This window comes from Oryzias melastigma, linkage group LG4, assembly GCF_002922805.2.
Source record: "Oryzias melastigma strain HK-1 linkage group LG4, ASM292280v2, whole genome shotgun sequence".
NCBI lineage: Eukaryota > Metazoa > Chordata > Actinopteri > Beloniformes > Adrianichthyidae > Oryzias > Oryzias melastigma.
In genome coordinates, this window is record NC_050515.1 from 28,468,145 (window position 1) to 28,486,232 (window position 18,088).

General features: G+C 38.6%; 1 protein-coding gene across 3 annotated transcripts in view; it reads left to right on the forward strand.

Moving 5' to 3' along the window:
• LOC112137004 (capping protein, Arp2/3 and myosin-I linker protein 3) overlaps positions 1-18,088 on the forward strand; it is a 49,850-nt gene that overhangs the window by 8,779 nt on the left and 22,983 nt on the right. For 2 of the 3 annotated variants that reach the window (XM_024259095.2, XM_024259093.2), the window contains exons 5-23: positions 1,824-1,945; positions 2,090-2,184; positions 2,423-2,493; positions 2,590-2,663; positions 2,733-2,808; positions 2,896-2,984; positions 4,298-4,392; positions 4,676-4,762; positions 6,264-6,373; positions 6,478-6,555; positions 6,637-6,713; positions 8,153-8,257; positions 12,279-12,348; positions 14,473-14,554; positions 14,640-14,736; positions 14,949-15,006; positions 16,778-16,950; positions 17,023-17,091; positions 17,442-17,535. In XM_024259095.2, the coding sequence (XP_024114863.1) occupies positions 1,824-1,945; positions 2,090-2,184; positions 2,423-2,493; positions 2,590-2,663; positions 2,733-2,808; positions 2,896-2,984; positions 4,298-4,392; positions 4,676-4,762; positions 6,264-6,373; positions 6,478-6,555; positions 6,637-6,713; positions 8,153-8,257; positions 12,279-12,348; positions 14,473-14,554; positions 14,640-14,736; positions 14,949-15,006; positions 16,778-16,950; positions 17,023-17,091; positions 17,442-17,535 (1,722 nt within the window). The remainder of the gene's footprint in view (positions 1-1,823; positions 1,946-2,089; positions 2,185-2,422; positions 2,494-2,589; positions 2,664-2,732; positions 2,809-2,895; positions 2,985-4,297; positions 4,393-4,675; positions 4,763-6,263; positions 6,374-6,477; positions 6,556-6,636; positions 6,714-8,152; positions 8,258-12,278; positions 12,349-14,472; positions 14,555-14,639; positions 14,737-14,948; positions 15,007-16,777; positions 16,951-17,022; positions 17,092-17,441; positions 17,536-18,088) is intronic. The other variant, XM_024259094.2, reaches the window with a different exon arrangement.

Sequence of the window (18,088 nt, forward strand, 5' to 3'; positions counted from 1 at the left end):
GGGGTTCTATTCAAACACGCGTAGCAGAATATCGGACTTCTATCGCGTTTGCATGGACTGGAATGCGCGCTGACACAGCCGGTGTGTGAACCTTAAAAGTCATAGACACGCGCCAAACTCAGAATCACATGTCTGACAGGCGGGTGCAGCAGATCGCCGCACGGGGCGGGCTTACAGGTTTGATGATCGGAGCTTGTGGAGTTCTGGTTAGGAACAGTCAGCACGTCAAAAACGTATTCCTCGACATCATATCTGTCTCTCATTCATTCTGAGAGAGACATCCACAGACGGAGCTGGTAGCCCCTTCGACACGCGGCGCGGCGACAGAAACACATTTTTTGACGAGCCGCGAGCAGCAAATTCCCCGCGCGGGGTCCTGCAAATCGCGTTTGGTGCTTCCTGGCTCCTCCTCCGCCCAGCTGATTGAAGGAGGGAATAAATAATAGACAGAGGCACTGGACAGACCGCCGATGTCCCGCCTCCAGAGTAACATACCTCACTGTGATTGGTTCATTCAGTTCTGCACATAACAAGTGTCATTCATATCAGCCTTTGGGGCCGCACTAACAGTAATCTTTCATATGAAGACGGGGGCCGCAAATCATCATCCTGCGGGCCGCAAATGGCCCGCGGGCCGCGAGTTTGAGACCCCTGCCTTAAACCTTTGGAACCTGGAGCCTAAACTCAGTTTTTTTCTACTTATAATTTACCTCTGTATCGTCAATTTTAAAGACTACATGCTTTCTTATTTGGTATCATTTTAATCAGCACAACCTCTATATGTGACACTACCTTTATTTAGTCATTTTTCCATGTTGTATTCACACATCAGACATAAAATTATGCAAAAACAGAAAATTCTTTCAGGAAAAATTTGATTAATTTTGCTGCAAAAACAACAACAATATTTAACAAACTGTTGTTAAAACAAATTATGAAAGTTTTAGGTGTAATTGCATTAAAAAAAAAACAAGTATAAATTTAGTCAGCAAGCTCATCAACACATTTTTGAATGAAAATACCCCAAAATTAACAGATTCCGTATTTGGGCAACATATGAACAGTTTGTGTTGATAGAGGAACATCACAGACCTCTATGCTGTTATACAGACAGTAATCAGGCAGCCCAAAAAATAAGAATTTCTCTTCTAAGCGCACTGCTGTCCATTTGACAAATTCTCCTGGAAATCTGATTTTTTTTCTTTTCTTTTTTCTTTTTTTCAGCTTTTTCTTTTTTCTCATACATTTTCCTTGTTGTGTTTGTGAAGAATAATAAAAAGGTTTTAGTGAGAAGTTTGATCCAGCTGGATTTCAGGTTTGCCCGGCTGAAATCTGCTCACAGGAGGGGGCGTGTCTGTCTGCTGACTTTTGCGGAGAAACGCAGAGTTTCCGTGATTTTTTGACAATGCCAGTGGTTATTGTTGTAGTAAACTCATGTTTACGGACGCCATCCCTAAATAAAATTAGGATTGGTTTCCTCGTTGTGGGATTTCTAATTGGGGACATCTTAGGTTTGCTCCGCCCCCTCCACCGCGGGCGCGCTGTCCTACATTACAGCCGTCAGATCGAAGTTTGTCGTCCGCCTTATTTATTAAAATAAAAGATTGATTTTGTTCAAAAACTACAATAAAATATTCGTTACAGAACATAAAAAAATTAAAGATCATCTTAGACTGAGTTTTATCACGTTGATCTCACAGCTGCACAGCAGGGCGCCTGAGGGTTAAGGCGGTGTTAAAGAGGGAGGCACTGGCTTCCATTTCTATAGTCTTTTGGAGTGGATCTGGGTATTAAATATACAGTCTGATGCATTTTGTCTCCAGGTTATCATCGACACAGACAAGACCAGCCACTCGCTGAGGTTTGAGTCCCGCGATCACCTCAGCCACGTGGTCAGCCATATCAACTTCGCTCTGTCTCGAATCTTCAACAACTCCATTTTTGCGTGAGTGTCCGGCCTTCACATCGTCAGAGCAAAGCTGCCCACGTTTTGCCAGTCGGCTGATGAACGGAGAATCCTCAGGATGACCTTTATTTATCAAACGGAGCACGCCTCCTTACACTGTTTGTGTTCCTTTTATGTTGGCAGCCCGTCCATCTGTCACTCAGACAGTGACCTTTCAGAGGGCAGCAGGAAGTATTCACCCAGCTCCGAGACTTCGGTGGAGACTCAGAGAGCCTGTGGTAAAGCAGACCTTCTCATCAAGCATGAGCTGTAACTCTGCTTGGCCGGCTGGAAGAGAAGCTGGCATGTCGGCTTGGCAAATGTTCTCCCAGATGTTCAGCTTAAAGCTGTCATGCAAACAAAAGATCGATCATTTCGAGGAATGCTGCGTGTGAATTCGACGCAGAAGCAGCTGCTTCTCTGACTTCTCTTTTCTGTTTTCCTCTTTTGTTTTCCTCTCCCGTCTGCGTCTCTCAGGAGGCTTCTCGGAGACCTACGCCGCTCTGTGTGACTATAATGGCATCAGCTGCAAGGAGGAAGTGCAGTGGGTAAGAGCTGTGGGACTGCATCGAGTGCTTTTAGCGCTACACGCCGTACAGCTCAGAGTGAGCAGCAGACGGTCTCATGTGTGATTATGTTCCTAGGATGTGGACACCATTTATCATTCCCAGGACAACCGAGAGTTTAACCTCCTGGACTTCAGTCACCTGGAAAGCAGGTGACGACTGAGAAGTGGTCAAACACTCTTAGGTCCAGAAAACGTCTGATTTTCTTTTCTTTTTGACAGAGATTTGGCTGTGATTGTTGCTTCAATGGCCTACAACACATGGTTCACCAAACTGTACTGCAAAGACCTTCGCCTGGTGAGCATAAACACTCCTGACTCAGCGCGCTCCGGTTCTGATGAGTCAAACAACCCGCAGCAAGAGCGACCTGCTTTTTCTCAACAGGGGTCAGAGGTCACTGAGCAGGTCCTGCACACGGTCAGCAAATCGTCCTGCCTGGAGGAGCTGACCCTGGAGAACGCGGGGCTAAAATCGTGCGTTTGAAAACTTCCCTCAACTTTTTCCTAACTTTATCGGCACTGAATTTAACTTAAGCGCTTAGAAATGAAAGCCTTGACCTAAACCAGGAGTCTGCAGCCTGCAGCTCCAGATCCACATGAGTCTCTTTCATCTCTCCATGGTGGCTCCTTGGACAAACATAAAATAAATCAGGACCCAGCCATGTCAGCAACACTTAACTAAAACTACCTAAAGAAAACAAATAAACAAAGCCTGCAAACTAAGACTATCAAGGTCCAAACTAAAATAACAAAAGCCAGCAGTGTAAGACTGCTGAGGATAAAGAGGGGAAAAAGAACAACAAAAAAAGAAGAAAATAGCAATGTTTTAAAGTAAGGATTATTTAATTATCATGTATTTAATTTAGACTAGTTAAATGTATAAATTGATGTCTGAGGTTCACATAGATGATAAACTATGTAGGTTTTTACATCCTGTTGACCTGAAGACGTCTTGTTTGATCAACTCTACCTCCAGAATGAACAGATTTTATATGGAAAGAAAAACTTTGGTAAAAAGTTTGATCTTTTATGAGTTAAAACCAAATATTAGCTGCACAACATTGGTTACTAGCTGTCCAGAGCTGCACTGAGATGATCCTGTTTGGCACAGAGCGTCTTTTATTTTGAAAATAAGTTATTTGAACTTCTGTCGAATGTAAAAAAAAAAAAAAAAATCACATTTTGAGAGATGCTAGGTCCTTTTATATTGTTGCTTTTGTTCGGGCCAAAAAATAGACATAATTCATGTTAATTATTTAAAAAAAAACGAAGGTTCATGAATTCAAATCCAAATTTCCTGAAGGCTAAAGTAAAACAATGTGGCTCCTTCTAGGTTTTGATCAATAGAAAACGAGCCTAAATAGCCTAAAAAATCTTAATAAATGCTAAAACAGTCCAAAAAGCTAGCACAATGCCAATTTTTAAAGCATTTACTGTAACTTTTTAACATAAATATGTGTAATAGAAGGCAGGAATATTACTCCAGAAAAAATCAACTTAAACCTTAAATAACTTTCAATATTTCACTCTCCATAAAAATATATTTTGTCAGAATTATACAAGTTAGAAATAAACACAAGATAACATCAGGTCATTAATAACAATAAAATAAAATGACCTGGAGGGCCGGATAGAATTACCCAGAGGGCCGGATCCGGCCCCCGGGCCTCGACTTTGACACACGTGATATAAATGAGAGTATTTTTATAGAAAGAAACTGTCTTTTGGGAATGACTTCTGCTGCCTGGTTGTGTGACCGCGCTCTGTCTGTCTGTGTGTGGCGGCAGAGACTTTCCACAGAAGATGTCAGCAGCTCTCTCAGAGAACCCTTCCGCCGTCATCCACTCACTCAACCTGTCCCACAACTCTCTGGACAACCAAGGTACGTGCTCCCGCCGCGCTCGCCTCTCACTGCTGGAGCGGCTTTGATGTGATGACATGAAAGAACTTAAAGAAACAAAAAGAGTCTTTGCTTTAGTGGGGCTTTCAGTCTAATGATCAGAAGAAGCAGACTTTTTTCTAAGATGTCTGCTCACTTTAATTAAAAATTATCAAAGGAATATTTGCTTTGAATGCATTTCCCCTGATACATCCCTATCATTTTTTAAAGCTCATTCCGTATGTAGAAACAGAAACATCGCTTTTATGGCGTCTCTCGTGTGCAGGCGTGTCCAACTTGATCCAGCAGTTGTGTCGTCTCAGCAAAGGACTTCGTCTCCTCAACCTGTCCAAGACCTCACTCACCTCTAAAGGTTTGTCTCCTCCTGCTGCTTCACCTCCGTCTGTGAACGTAAGGAATGCTTCACTGCAGAGCAGGTCAGCTCATTCTTCGGGTTCAGAGGCGTAAAGTAGTACGGTCGGACACCGATTGGGTTTATTCGGTTACGGTACCAAAGCATTCTTTGGTTTCAGGTGCCAATTTTGGTACTTCAGGAATAAAAAAATAATGCCTAGATCTTCCAAAATCCACACACTTTCATCCCCAAGTCTGTGGAGTTATTTTGGGGCCATAAATATTTGAAACCCAAATAAAACCTTTTGAAAAAATATTTGTGTTTGGCCAAAAAAAAAAGTAAAATGTCCAAAACTTTTTGCTATGCTAATATAAGCTAAATTATTTTCAGCTTCAAATGTTCATTTTTTTTAGGTTTCAAAACTCAAAATTGCAATTTCAAAACTTTTTTTTTCAGTTTCAAATTCTTTTTTCACTTTTAACTCCTTTTCTTCCATCTTCGAATCTGAAAATTTCAGTTTCAAAACTTTTGGCCCTGTTGTGGCACGTCGGGGCGGGGCTAACACGAAGGACCAATCAAAATCGATGAGGGTGGTAACTTTAGCCCCGGTGCGTTCACAGAACTATGATAATTACAATCAGAAAATGAATGTTTAGTCTGTACTGTCATAGTCTGAAGTTGTCCCAAGATGGTTGTAAAAAGCAGAGTTTTATCACGTACAAACCGCACGTCCAAAACGCCGTTCTAACCCATTAAAGCGCCATCTTACTGTGTTAAATACAGGTGTTGTATTAAATGGCTAAAAACGGGGCCAAAAGTTTAGAAACTGAAATTTCTGATTCATAAACAACACAAAAAGGGGTGAAAGTGAAAAAAACATTTAAAACTAGTTAAATAAATTTTGAAATAGAAATTTTGAGTTTTGAAACCTAAAAACTGATCATTTGAAGCTGAAAATAATTAAGTTTATTTTAGAATAGCAAAATGTTTCTGACATTTTACATTATTTTTGGCCTAACACCAATATATATATTTTTAATGTTTTATTTGGGTTTCAGATATTTATGGCCTTAAAATAGCTCCACAAAAACGAGCCCAAATGGCTCTTTTATTGTCAAAGGTTACCAACCTCATCCTAAGACAAACTGACCTTTAATCAACTTAGCACTGAAATGCGACACAGTTTGCAGCAGCTTCTTTCGGTTTCGATAGAACTGCGTAAATCATAACGGTTCCTACTCAGAACCGAATTCCGGTGCCCGACCTTAAGCTGCAGATGAGCTGTGTCTCATGCTTTTCTCTGCCGTGACGCCATATTGGCGTGAGATGTCTCATGCTGCTCCATTTATTCATCTAACCCACAAACTATTGCTCTGAACTGCTCTGTATCTACTGATACCTGCAGTTCCCAGATCTGTATGAATTATGTAGGAACACAAAAATCTTTGAGAGTACTCCCAGTTTTTTAATATTGCAAGCTCTAGTGTTTCTAAATGCCTTCTCTTCTCTTTCATGTCAGGTCTGGTGTGTCTGTCTCAGGCTCTGTGCTCCAGCGATGAATACTCCAACTCCCTGCTGCACCTGGACTTGAGCAAAAACCCAGGGATCCTCTCCGGGGAGGACGCCTCGGTCAGACGGCACAATCCATCTGGAAACAAACACACCATTATTTAGAGAGATTTGGTTTTCCAGCCTAACGCGGTCCCTCTGCTCTGCTGCCTGTCTGCCTGCAGAACTTGTATGTCTTCTTGTCTCAGCCCAACTGCCTGGTCCACTTGGATCTGTCAGGCACAGATTGCTGTGTTGACTCTGTGAGTATTAACGGCGTTGGTGTGTGACATTTCTGCCGTCTCCGGCTCAGATTAACTGTCTCCACCCTGTGTCCTGTGCAGCTATATGGGGCTCTTCTGAGGGGGTGTTGCGCTGATCTTTCATTTCTGAATCTTTCCAAAAATGCCTTCTCACACAGGTTAGTCACATGTTTAATCATATAGGCTGCTTCAGATCCAAATCCATGACGATGTGAAGTGATTCCATCATAAAGGACCCTGCATCTACCATCTTTTTTTGTTGGTCTTTCTCCTGTCCTCTTTTAGTGGGACAAGAGAAAAGACATGGGCTGAAATCACTGGAACATTTGTGTTTCCTATGTGCTGTCTTTGAAACCAGTATCAGTCCTGGTGTCTGCATAGATCACATGTGTCAAAGTCAAGGCCCGGGGGCCGGATCCAGCCCTCTGGGTAGTTATAAACTGATTTATTCTGGAATTATATTCCTGCCTTTGGAGTTAGGCTAATATTTACACGCTAGTTTTGGCTAATTTAGGCTTTCTCAGTTTTTTTAGGCTGTTTTGAAGTTCAGCTATTTTTTTCAGCTACATTCTAGCTGTTTTAGCTAACTTAATTTTTTTAAGGTTTTGTAGGCTAATTCGACAATTAGCTAATATTTTTAGCTGGCTATCAGCTTCAACATTTTCAGCTATGAGCTTCAGTATTTTCAGCTGTCAATTTTAGCGTGTTCAGCAATTAGTGTCAGCATTTTCAGCTATAAGCTTCAGTGATTTCAGCCATCAGCTTCAGTGTTTTCAGATATTAGCTTCAGCGTTATCAGCTTCTGCGTTTTCAGCAATCAGCTTCAGCGTTTTCAGATATTAGCTTCAGCGTTATCTGCTTCAGCATTTTTAGCTATTAGCTTCACCGTTTTCAGCTATCAGCTTTAGCATTATTACCTTCAGCGTTTTCAGCTATCAGCTTCAGTGTTTACAGTCATCAGCTTTAGCGTTTTCAGCTATTGGATTTAGCGTTTTCAGCCATCAGCTTCAAGGTTTTCAGCTATTAGCTTCCGATTTTTCAGCTATGAGCTTCAGTGATTTTCAGCTATTAGCATTGAAGTTTTCAGCTTTCTGCTTTAGCGTTTTCAGCTATTAGCTTCAGGATTTTTAGCTATCAACTTCAGCATTTTCAGCTATTAGCTTCAATAATTTTAGCTATCAATTTCAGCATCTTCAGTGGTCAAATTCAACTCACAGCATTCACACTAGCATTATCACAGATAATGCCTTATATCTGTTTCATCGTCCTGTTAAAAAGTTATGGTTTTAAAATGTAAAAAATTTAGTTTTTGAATGTTCAATAAATGTTTATCCTGTTCAGCCTGTGACCTAAGGTGTGTTTTGGATTTGGCCCCTTGTGTGATTGAGTTTGACACCCCTGGATTAGATTAAGCTCATGAATGTTTATTTTCAATTGACCTCCATTGCTCTTCGTTCTCCAGCTGAATTTGTTTCTCATTCTGCATGGGCTTCTCTCATTCATCAGGCATGTTAACAATTTCAGCGTGTGGCTGTGATCATCCTTTTCACCTCCACATTTCCTCTCTTTGATCCTGCTTTTTTTTTTACTTCAACAGGAAATTGAAGGATACGCTGCCGTTGTTTCGCCAGTTCTTCAGCTCGGCCTTCAGCCTCACTCACGTCAACCTTTCCTCTATGAAGCTGCCCCCTGACGTCTTGAGGTAGCTAACCCTGCCACTTTTTATTTTCCCGCTCAGATCTGCTGATCTTTTTCTTATCTCAACTGTTGCAGTAAAAGCTGCAGGGAAGGCATGAAGATGCGCATCTGTGTCTGCATTCTGCAAAATTAATAGTCAGGAGAAAATATCAGAGAAAGGAGAAAAAGGCAAAAAGAGAGTTGCTGTTGAAAAGTAGAAGACAAGTTTTCAGAATATCGCAGACTACATCATTAACATAATTAATTGTGACTCCGACTAGATAGTCTGTAAAAATTGATAATAAAGTTGTGCTTGATGAAGGTGTGAAACAAGATGACATTTTTTATGAATGAACAGATAGATATATCAAGAAGTAACCTAAAAATAGGGAAAAAACACAAATCTTTAGAAGAAATCAATAAAAAATAATAATTACTAAGAAAGTTTTATTATCTGCGATAGTGTGAATGCTTTTTGCTGAAAGCCGTCGCTAAAGATGCTGAAACTTTTTACTGAAAATAGAGACGCAATTTACTTTAATCGCTGAAGGGATTTGCTGAAAATGCAAAAGCTATTTGCAAAATGTTAAATGTGCTAAAAGACTGGAAATTTTGCTAATGAACTATGAAAGAGCGCTGAAGGTGACCTAAATTTCTAAAAAATGTGTACTAAAATTGCTTAAAAATCCCTAACAAATGCCAATTTTACAAAAATATTTAGGTTGTTGCTTAAATATGAGCTAAACTCCAAATTAGCCCAAAACACCTCAGTAGATGGCAAATTAACCAAAAAAAGCTAGGTCGTTGCTTAAATGTCAGCTAAACTCCAAAATCGCCTAAAATGAATCAGTAAACTAAATTAGTCAAACATTAGCCTTTTGCCAAAATAGAAACTAAACTCTAACCTCTAAACTCAGTAGTTAACTAATTAGCAAAAAATGTTAGCATGTTGCTCAAATATTAGCTAAACTCCAAATTAGCATAAACAAACCTCAATAGAGGCCAAATTAGCCAAAACAAAGCTAGCACATTGCTTAAATACCAGCTAAACTCCAAAATGGCCTAAAATTCCTCAGTAATCTAAATTGGTCAAAACGTTAGCCTGTTGCTAAAATAGAAGCTAAACTCTAAATTTGCCTAAATAACCCAGTATTATTTAATTTTTGTTATTTCTAAGCAAAGGATTTGCATTTTTTAAGGTTTGATGAACTTAAGTGTAGCTGTTGGATTAGTCTGACATAAAACCACTATAATAAATGGAAATGACTAATTTTGAACAAAATGTGAACAAAATGAAAACACAATCTTTGTACAAGTTGTCTTATTTTTACAAACTTTCATAAAACCTGAAACTAGCACGTATTCTTAGAGCATAAATCTACATTTTTGTAACCACAATGAATGCCAGTCTTACTTTAATAAACTTTTAAATAACGTACTTAAAATTGAACCAAAACTACATTATAATTTAAGGTTTTTTGAGTGTTAAATCAAGTTTTTCTACTGTCAAGAGTGTGAAACAAAAGAGATTCTATCTCTTAAACCTTTAACACCAGACCTCTATTTTTTACGTTATTTGATTTACTGTAACTTTTCAATCGTTAACACAATAATTCCAGTAGATTTTAAAGGAGAAAAGCGGCCCGCCGCTTTTCTCCTTTAAAATCTACTGGAATTATTGTGCTACCTGTTGAAAAGTTGCAGTATGGTAAAAATATTGTTTTTAAGTGTCACCGCCTCAGGTGTTAAGGTAATGAGACAAATAATTCTCAATTGTGCTAGATTTAAGAAAAACTTGAATGTCCAAAAACAAGGTTTGAAATCTTTACAAGTATCAAAAAGTTTGCTGTAAAAACACTGAATAGTGAAATAAAGAGTTAATTTTGTGCCGTCCAACTCTGCTTCATGCGTCTTGCTGTGAAATCCTGCGCAGACGTTCCTTTGAAGATGACCTTATGCTCCTCAGCAGAGCCAAGAGTAAACATTGCTCCTCTCCAGCTAATCTCTCTCGTCCTTCCGTTCTCTTTGCTGCGATCAAACTAACACTCCCACATGAAGACATATGCCTTTAGCTGCTAACAGGACCACAACCGCTCACTAATCATGAATAAAATGTGGAGTTCTGGGTATTTTGATGACAGGTGGATTTGAAAAGAGGTTTTATTTATTTCCTCAGGAAGGCTGTTTAATGATGGTTATGTTCAAGCCACTGTACCTTCAGAAAGTTCTGATGTTTTCTGAAGTTTCTTAAAAGCTTTCAGACCCACTTTAATCTAAGCATTAGAATATATTTCTTAAGGTTTAAATCTTCTGTGGTATTAAGTGCAAATCACATCAACAAATCACCCAACGCATTTTGATTTACTGAAATCACCATTTTATTTTTTATTGTGTTTTGATTTCAAGAATTTAATTTTATTTCTAAAATGTAATGTGTTTTTTTTACATGTATTTAATTTTTTACTGTCATTGCAATCTTATATATGTTTTTACAGAGTGATTTCTTGGTGTGATTTGGACTTCAGGGCCACCGTATAGACCATACGTGTCAAAGTCATGGCCCGGGGGCCAGATCCGGCCCTCCAGATCATTTTATTTTAATATTATTTATGGCCCGATGTTATCTTGCGCTTATTTCTAACTTGTGTAATTTTGACAAAATATATTTTTATGTAGAGTAAAATATCAAAAGTTATTTATGGTTTATGTTAGTTTATTCAGGAATAATTTTCCTGGCCTTTTATTAAACATAATTATGATAAAAAGTTACAGTTTTAAAGTTTTAAAAATTGTCATTCTGCTAGATTTTTGGACTATTTTGGTATTTACTAAGATTTTTTAGGCTATTTTGGAGTTTAGCTAATATTTCAGCTCCATGCTAGCTGTTTTGGTTAACCAAGTATTTTTTTGTTGATGTTGGTTTTTAGGCTAATTTGGCATTTAGCTAATATTTCAGCTTCAGCGTTTACAGCTATTAGCTTCAGTGATTTCAACTTTTCAATTGTTTTTTGGGGGAGAAGTTTGATCCAGCTGGATTTCAGGTTGGCTTGACTGGAATCTACACAGGTGGGGGCGTGTCTGTCAATTCTGAACTGCTCATCTTCCACAGCTTTGGTGGGCGGGTTTTTCGCGGAGAACAGTTTTTAGACGACACAGGTGCTTGTTATTGTGGAAAATTCAGACCTGTCCCCATCCTAAAATAGAATAATGGTCTGTTTCCTCTGTGTTGGGTTTCTAAGAACAGACAGCTCTGTTTAATTCATTAATGCATAATTAATTTGTTAGTATAAATATTAACAAATTAATTATCTTTTATTAGTCATGCGCATTAATCCATCAACATTTACAGTCCTAATCCAAACCTTTTTAAAAAAGGCCTTCAGGCTATATCTCTGCTCCTCCCTCTGACTGGAATGCTCTGCAATCGGAGCTGAAATGTCAAACCAGATTTCCCTAATTTTTTTTTAATATACTGAAGATTAAACATCGAGGGACATATAAACATGTTTATGTCCCTAAAAATATTGTTTCCTGAACAAATGCTACATCTGTAAGATCTGGATTTACTGCTGTATGTAACTTTTTATCTGTATTATCCTCTTTCTGAGGCTCTGCCTCTTTCATTTCATCTGGATATGACCTCGTTATGACATTTATTATGACATGTGTTGCTACATCTTGGCCAGGTCGCTCTTGTAAATGATCTCAACAGGTCTTTTATCTGGTTAAATAAAGGCAATCATTTTTTTAAAAAGTGAATTTTCATCTATAATAGCAAATAAATCAACCAGAAAGTGAAGTTTTTGAACATTATTTTCATAAATAAATCAAGATTTTGCCCCTGCTTTGCCCCTATTTGAACCAGTTTGCTCAGATTTAAAATTCATATGGAATCGCTCTAAAACTAAGACTCCTTGCTGGGAGTTTTAATGCAAAGTCAGCCGCTTTGTGAGAGGATTCTTAAAAGCTTTATGAATACGGCCCCGGGCCTCTGGTTCTCCTGCTCTTGTCTGCGTCAATCACTGCTCCTCTCGCTGCTCCCACAGGGCTCTTCTGACGGGGCTGACCTCCAATCCTCATATCAACGATCTTCATCTGGACATCAGCAGCTGCGAGGTAAGAACTTCTGCTGCATCCAACCAGCAGAAGAAAACTCGCTTCTGCAGCTTTCAGGGATCTGAGGCAGAGACTTTTCTTCAGGAAGAACTGACAGCAAAAGGCAAATTACGGCAGTCATCTTCAAATAATTCTTTCAAACTCGATGCATTATTAGACTGCTGGTTATACAGTGATTGGGGAAAAAAATTACATTTACAGTAACTAAGATTTGACTTTATTTAAGATCAGAATTTTCTGAAAATGTACAGAGAAGTCTCATAGATTTTACTTTAGTTGTTTAAAAGTCATGTAGAAATATTTAAAGACCCACTCCAGTGAAAATAGTGTTTTTAACTTGTTCTTGTATTTTTCTTGTAATGGAGGATATTTATAAAGAAAGTTTGGGTATTATTATTCAATCATTGGAAATCAGGAGCAGACAAAAAAAATGCAGTTTGAAAAAGCTTGTAAGGTCAGGGAAAAAGTCTCAGCTCTGCTCCTTTCTGATACATCGACTTTCAGACAAATAGGTCCATGAACGTCTTTGTCTTCCTCATCTGAGCTGGAATCTTGAACTAAAGCACGTGTCAAAGTCAAGGCTCGGGGGCAGGATAGTTATATGAGGTTTAAACTGATTTATTCTGGAATAATATTCCTGACTTTAGAGTAGGGCTAATATTTACATGCTAGTTTTGGCTAATTTAGGCTTTTTCATGTTTTTTAGGCTCTTTTGTAGTTCAGCTATTTTTCAGCTACATTCTAGCTGTTTTGGCTAACTTACGTTTTTTGTTTTTTGTTTTTAGTTTTGTAGGCTAATATGGCATTTAGCTAATACATGTATTTTAGCTGGCTATCAGCTTCAGCGTTTTCAGCTATGAACTTCAATGTTTTCAGCTATCTGCTTCAGTGTTTTCAGCTATCTGCTTCAACGTTTTCAGCGTTTTCAGGTTTAGGTTGATCTATTCCGGAATAATATTCCTGCCTTTTTATTATTCATAATTATGTTAAAAGTTACGGTTTTAAAGTTTTAAAAATTAGCATTGTGCTAGCTTACTAAGATTTTTTTAGACTATTTTTTGATTTAGCTAATATTTCAGCTACATGCTAACTTTTTTTTTGCTTAATTTAGGCTTTTTTCAGTTTTTTATGCTATTTTGAATTTTAGTTCTTTTTATTCTAGCTGTTTTGCCTGACCTAAGTTTTTTTGTTTTTGTTTAGTTTTTTAGGCTATTTTGTGTTTTGGCTAGTATTTTAGCTACATGCTAGCTGTCTTTGCTAATTTAGTTTTTTTCAGTTTTTTTAAATGCTGTTTTGGAGTTAAGCTAATATTTCAGCTACATGCTTGCTGTTTTGGCTAATTTTGGCTTTATTTTTGTTTTTAAGCTATTCTTGAATTATGCTACTATTTACATGCTAGGTGTTTGACTAATTTATCTTTTTTTCAGTTTTTAGGCTATTTTGAATTTACCTATTTTTCCAGATACCGTCTAACTGTTTTGGCTGACCTAGTTTTTTTTTTGTTTGTTTTGTAAAACTAATTTGGGATTCAGCCTTTTTCAGCTATCAGCTTCAGTGTTTTTAGCTATCAATTTCAGCATCTTCAGCAGCCAAATTCAGCTCACAGCATTCACAGTAGCATTATCACAGGTAATGCTATATATGTTAAAGTTTGACACGCCTGATCTAAACTGTACGGCTGGATAGCTCTGAAATTGTTCATTTTTGTTGCACTGCTAATTTTAGGTTAGGGGTGAGAGGGGCTGTAAGCTAGAGGCAGAGTTAGTAAACAGATTGATGACGGGATGTGGGGTTTGCTCGCTTTTTCTCTTTACTGTTTCAATCTAGCCCACAATTCAAAAGTCAGTTTGTAATGTACTCCTGCAGTTCTGTAGAAACTGTGTCATAGAAAATGTCTAAAAATGATAAATAATCATAAATTAAAGTCCCCTGAGAATACTTTTACAATAGAGCAGAAGATGATCAGGTTGGAACGTTCACAAGGGTTTTGCAGAGGGTTTTTAATCTGCTGATCAGTAGGACATCTCTCCACTCGGCAAGTTTGAGGAGACGTTTAAACGGAACATTTCACCAAAGGCTAAACATAAAAATGACTACAATTCACTTCTACCCATTTTTCTCCAGCTAAGATCCGCGGGGGCTTCTGTGATCCAGGAACTCTTCCCCAGAGTCTCATCCATCGCCACGCTGGACATCTCTGACAACGGTACCAGGACACGCTGCAGCACACGCCGACCTTGACTCGATGAGCAGAACTGACTGTTAAGGAAGGCGTGTGTGTCCGTTTGCAGGTTTGGATGCAGACTTGCTCACACTACTACCTGCCTTCTCCAGACACCCCTCCCTGAAACACCTCCACATGGGCCGGAACTTCAACATCAAAAACAGGTGCTGGCTGCTCTCCGTGAGATGCCACGCTGCATTCATATTTGTATGAGTTTATTTGAACACAAGCGTGCGTATGCTCCATATGGCTGCTCGAATAAACACATCTGTGACTGCTTTTCTTTTTTTTTTTTTTTTTTCTGACTGCTTGAGTGGAACGCTAGCGAGCAGGGAAAGCAGTTTGTGGCAGCTCACACAGTCTCCATGTTTGTCAGCAGGGTTCTGGATGACGTGTTGCAGAAGCTTGTTCAACTGATACAGGAGGAAGAATGTGTAAGTTCAGACACAGAAAGGTGCACTTTCAGAAGAAAACACAAAGTATGATGCTGCAAAATAACGTAACCCTGTAAAGCTCACAACATCAAAGACCGAAAATTCTAAATGTTTGGATATTTAAACCATAAAATACATTTGACAATACAATTTTTTATGAACTATACATAGTTAGTATCAGGTATGATACGTCGGGTGATTTAGTACGTTTTGCCCTGTTATTTTACAATGCAAAACAAGGAAGAAAGCCTCTAATTTTACCCACTGTCTCAAATTTTATAGACAGTTATTAACATGGTGTAACCATTAGAGAGAATTGATTATCAACAATTTTGCATTTTTCAATACAGCAAGTAGTTATTTTAAAAAATTAAATGAATATAAATGAGTTAATGTCCACGTTAGAGAATAGAGCGGGCGTTTCAAACTCAATCACACAAAATCCAAAACACACCTTAGGTCACAGGCTGAACAGGATAAACATTTATTAAACACTCTAAAACTATATTTTTTAAAACTTTAAAACTGTAACTGTAACTTTTTAACCTAATTATGATATATATAGAATTACCTGCAATAATGCTGTTAGCTGAATTTGGCCGCTGAAGATACAAAAACTGATAGCTGAAAATGCTGAAATTGATAGCTAAAAACACTGAAACTCAGAGCTAAAAACACTGAAGTTGATAGCTGAAGATGCTGAAATATTAGCTAAATGCCAAATTAGCCTAAAAAACTACAGAAAAAACCCTGGTTAGTTAAAACGGGTAGAATGTAGCTGAAAAAATACTTAAACTTCCAAATATCCTAAAAAACTGAAAAAAGCCTAAATTAGCAAAAATAGCTAGCGTAAAAATACTAGCCTATCTTCAAAACAGCCTAAAAAACTTTAAAACAAAAGCCTAAATTCACCAAAACAGCTAGCCCGTAGCTTAAATATTAGCTAAACTCCAAAACAGCCTAAAAATAATAAATAAATGAGCCAAAATAGCTAGCATGTAGCTGAAATATTAGCTAAATTCCAAAATAACCTAAAAAAAAGTCCAAAATGCTAGCAGTTTGCCAATTTTTAAAACTATAAAATCGTAACTTTTTAACATAATTATGAATAATAAAAAAGCTGAATTTTTTTTCCAGAATAAATCAACTTAAACCCTAAATAACTTTCAATATTATACTTTCCATAAAAATATGTTTTGTCAGAATTATACAAGTTAGGAATAAGTGCAAGATAACATCGGGTCATTAATAACAATAAAATAAAATGATCTGGAGGGCCGGATAGAATTACCTGGAGGGCCAGATCCGGCCCCCGGGCCTTAACACATGTGGTCTATATAATGGGATTTTAAGGAAAGTCTTCCTGATCAATGAGATAGGAGTCTCAAAACTGTATCAAGTAAGTATCAGCAAACCAAATGATTAGAGTTAAAATGAGTTAAAAATATTGAAGAATAAGTGAGGGAATAAGTTTGATATATCATTTCACATTAAATAAAAACAGACTACAGTCCTGGAGACGTCATCATTATTTGATGATGTTTTACCAATATGTGTCTATATGATGAATTATTTCTTCTCCTCTGTCAACATACTTGCACCGTTTCTACATCACTACTCACACATGTTGTGAATAATTCATGACTGCAGCTTGTAAAGTCCCGTTGGAAAGCTTGACATCAGTATGCAGTAAAGTCCTCTTCTCTTCTTCATCCTGGGGTCTCCTGTCAGCTTTTTCTTTAAAAAGCCATTTTCCCACCGTCCACTCCAGGCGCTGCAGTCGCTGTCCCTGTCTGACTCGCGTCTGCGCTCTCGGGGCACTGTGCTGGTCAATGCCTTGGGCAGCAACACCTGCCTGAGAAAGGTCGACCTGAGCGGGAACAGCATGGACGACATCGGAGCCAAGATGCTCAGCAAAGCGCTGCAGATCAACACCACGCTCAGGTGAATATGGAGGGAGAAAAATGTTTGTTGTTTCTGTTGGTTTTTCCATAACGGGTTGTGGATGCCCTGCAGGAGTGTGACATGGGATCGTAACAACACGTCTGCAGCGGGGTTCCTGGATGTGGCACGAGCTCTTGAACAGTAAGAAGATAACACCGTCTGTTCTGTGTTTCTCAGTAAATCACGAGTTCCCTCATTTCCCTTCAGTAAAGTTTGACGTCACTGAAATTCTGAACTTCAGGGGAACAAATTGTTGCTTTTCATTTTTATCTTCAACAGTCCAGACTTCCCTTGAGGCTGGAATGACATGGTTGAACAGATTAATGTGCTACCAGTTGCAAGAGAAATATTTTGGGATTGACTCTGTCCAGTGGGGGTTTTAACCTTTGCTAAGCATTGAATCTGTAACCCACTTCGGTTTCTCTTTTTAGTTCAGCATGTTGTCCTGGGGTAACGCAGCTCCTCTTTTGCCCTCTCCTCTCCTCTCTTAGTAATTTCACCTTGCAGTACATGCCTCTGCCTCTCAGCGACATCAGCCAGGCTTACCGCAGCGCACCTGAGAGGACCGAGCTGGCTCTCACCAAGGTGAGCAGCACCACAATGTCAGGAAAGTTTTCCCAGAATCCCCTCATTTAAACCCAGACAGAGCTTAGATTGGAAAACATTCAAGCCAATGATTTCTTTTGTAAGGATGTAACGACTCTTCATGGATCGGTAAAAATAAAACGATTCAAACTTGTCAACATGGTCATCAATCCCGAACATTAAAATACGTGTTTGTCTCGGCCTGTGCCTGAATTCAGAAAAATGCAGAGCAGATGACATTTCTTCATGCAGGCTCACTGTGAGTGTGTGCGCTCCTGTGTGTGTTTTTGTGTTCGTCGTGGACTGACTGCGTGCTCATCAACAGGTCAACAAGTCAGACCCTCCAGGATTTTGTGATGTTCCAGTCGCACCTATTAAAGCAAATACAAGCAAAGCCAAGATTTGTTCCTCACCCTGCTACATTACATTTTTATTACAATTTTACTGCAACTTTGACCGATCTACCGTGACAACAGTCGTGGATGATGACGCAGCTTCGTGGCGTTTTCCCTTCTGACCCTTTAACGCTCTCTTTTATAATCTCTCTTTGGTC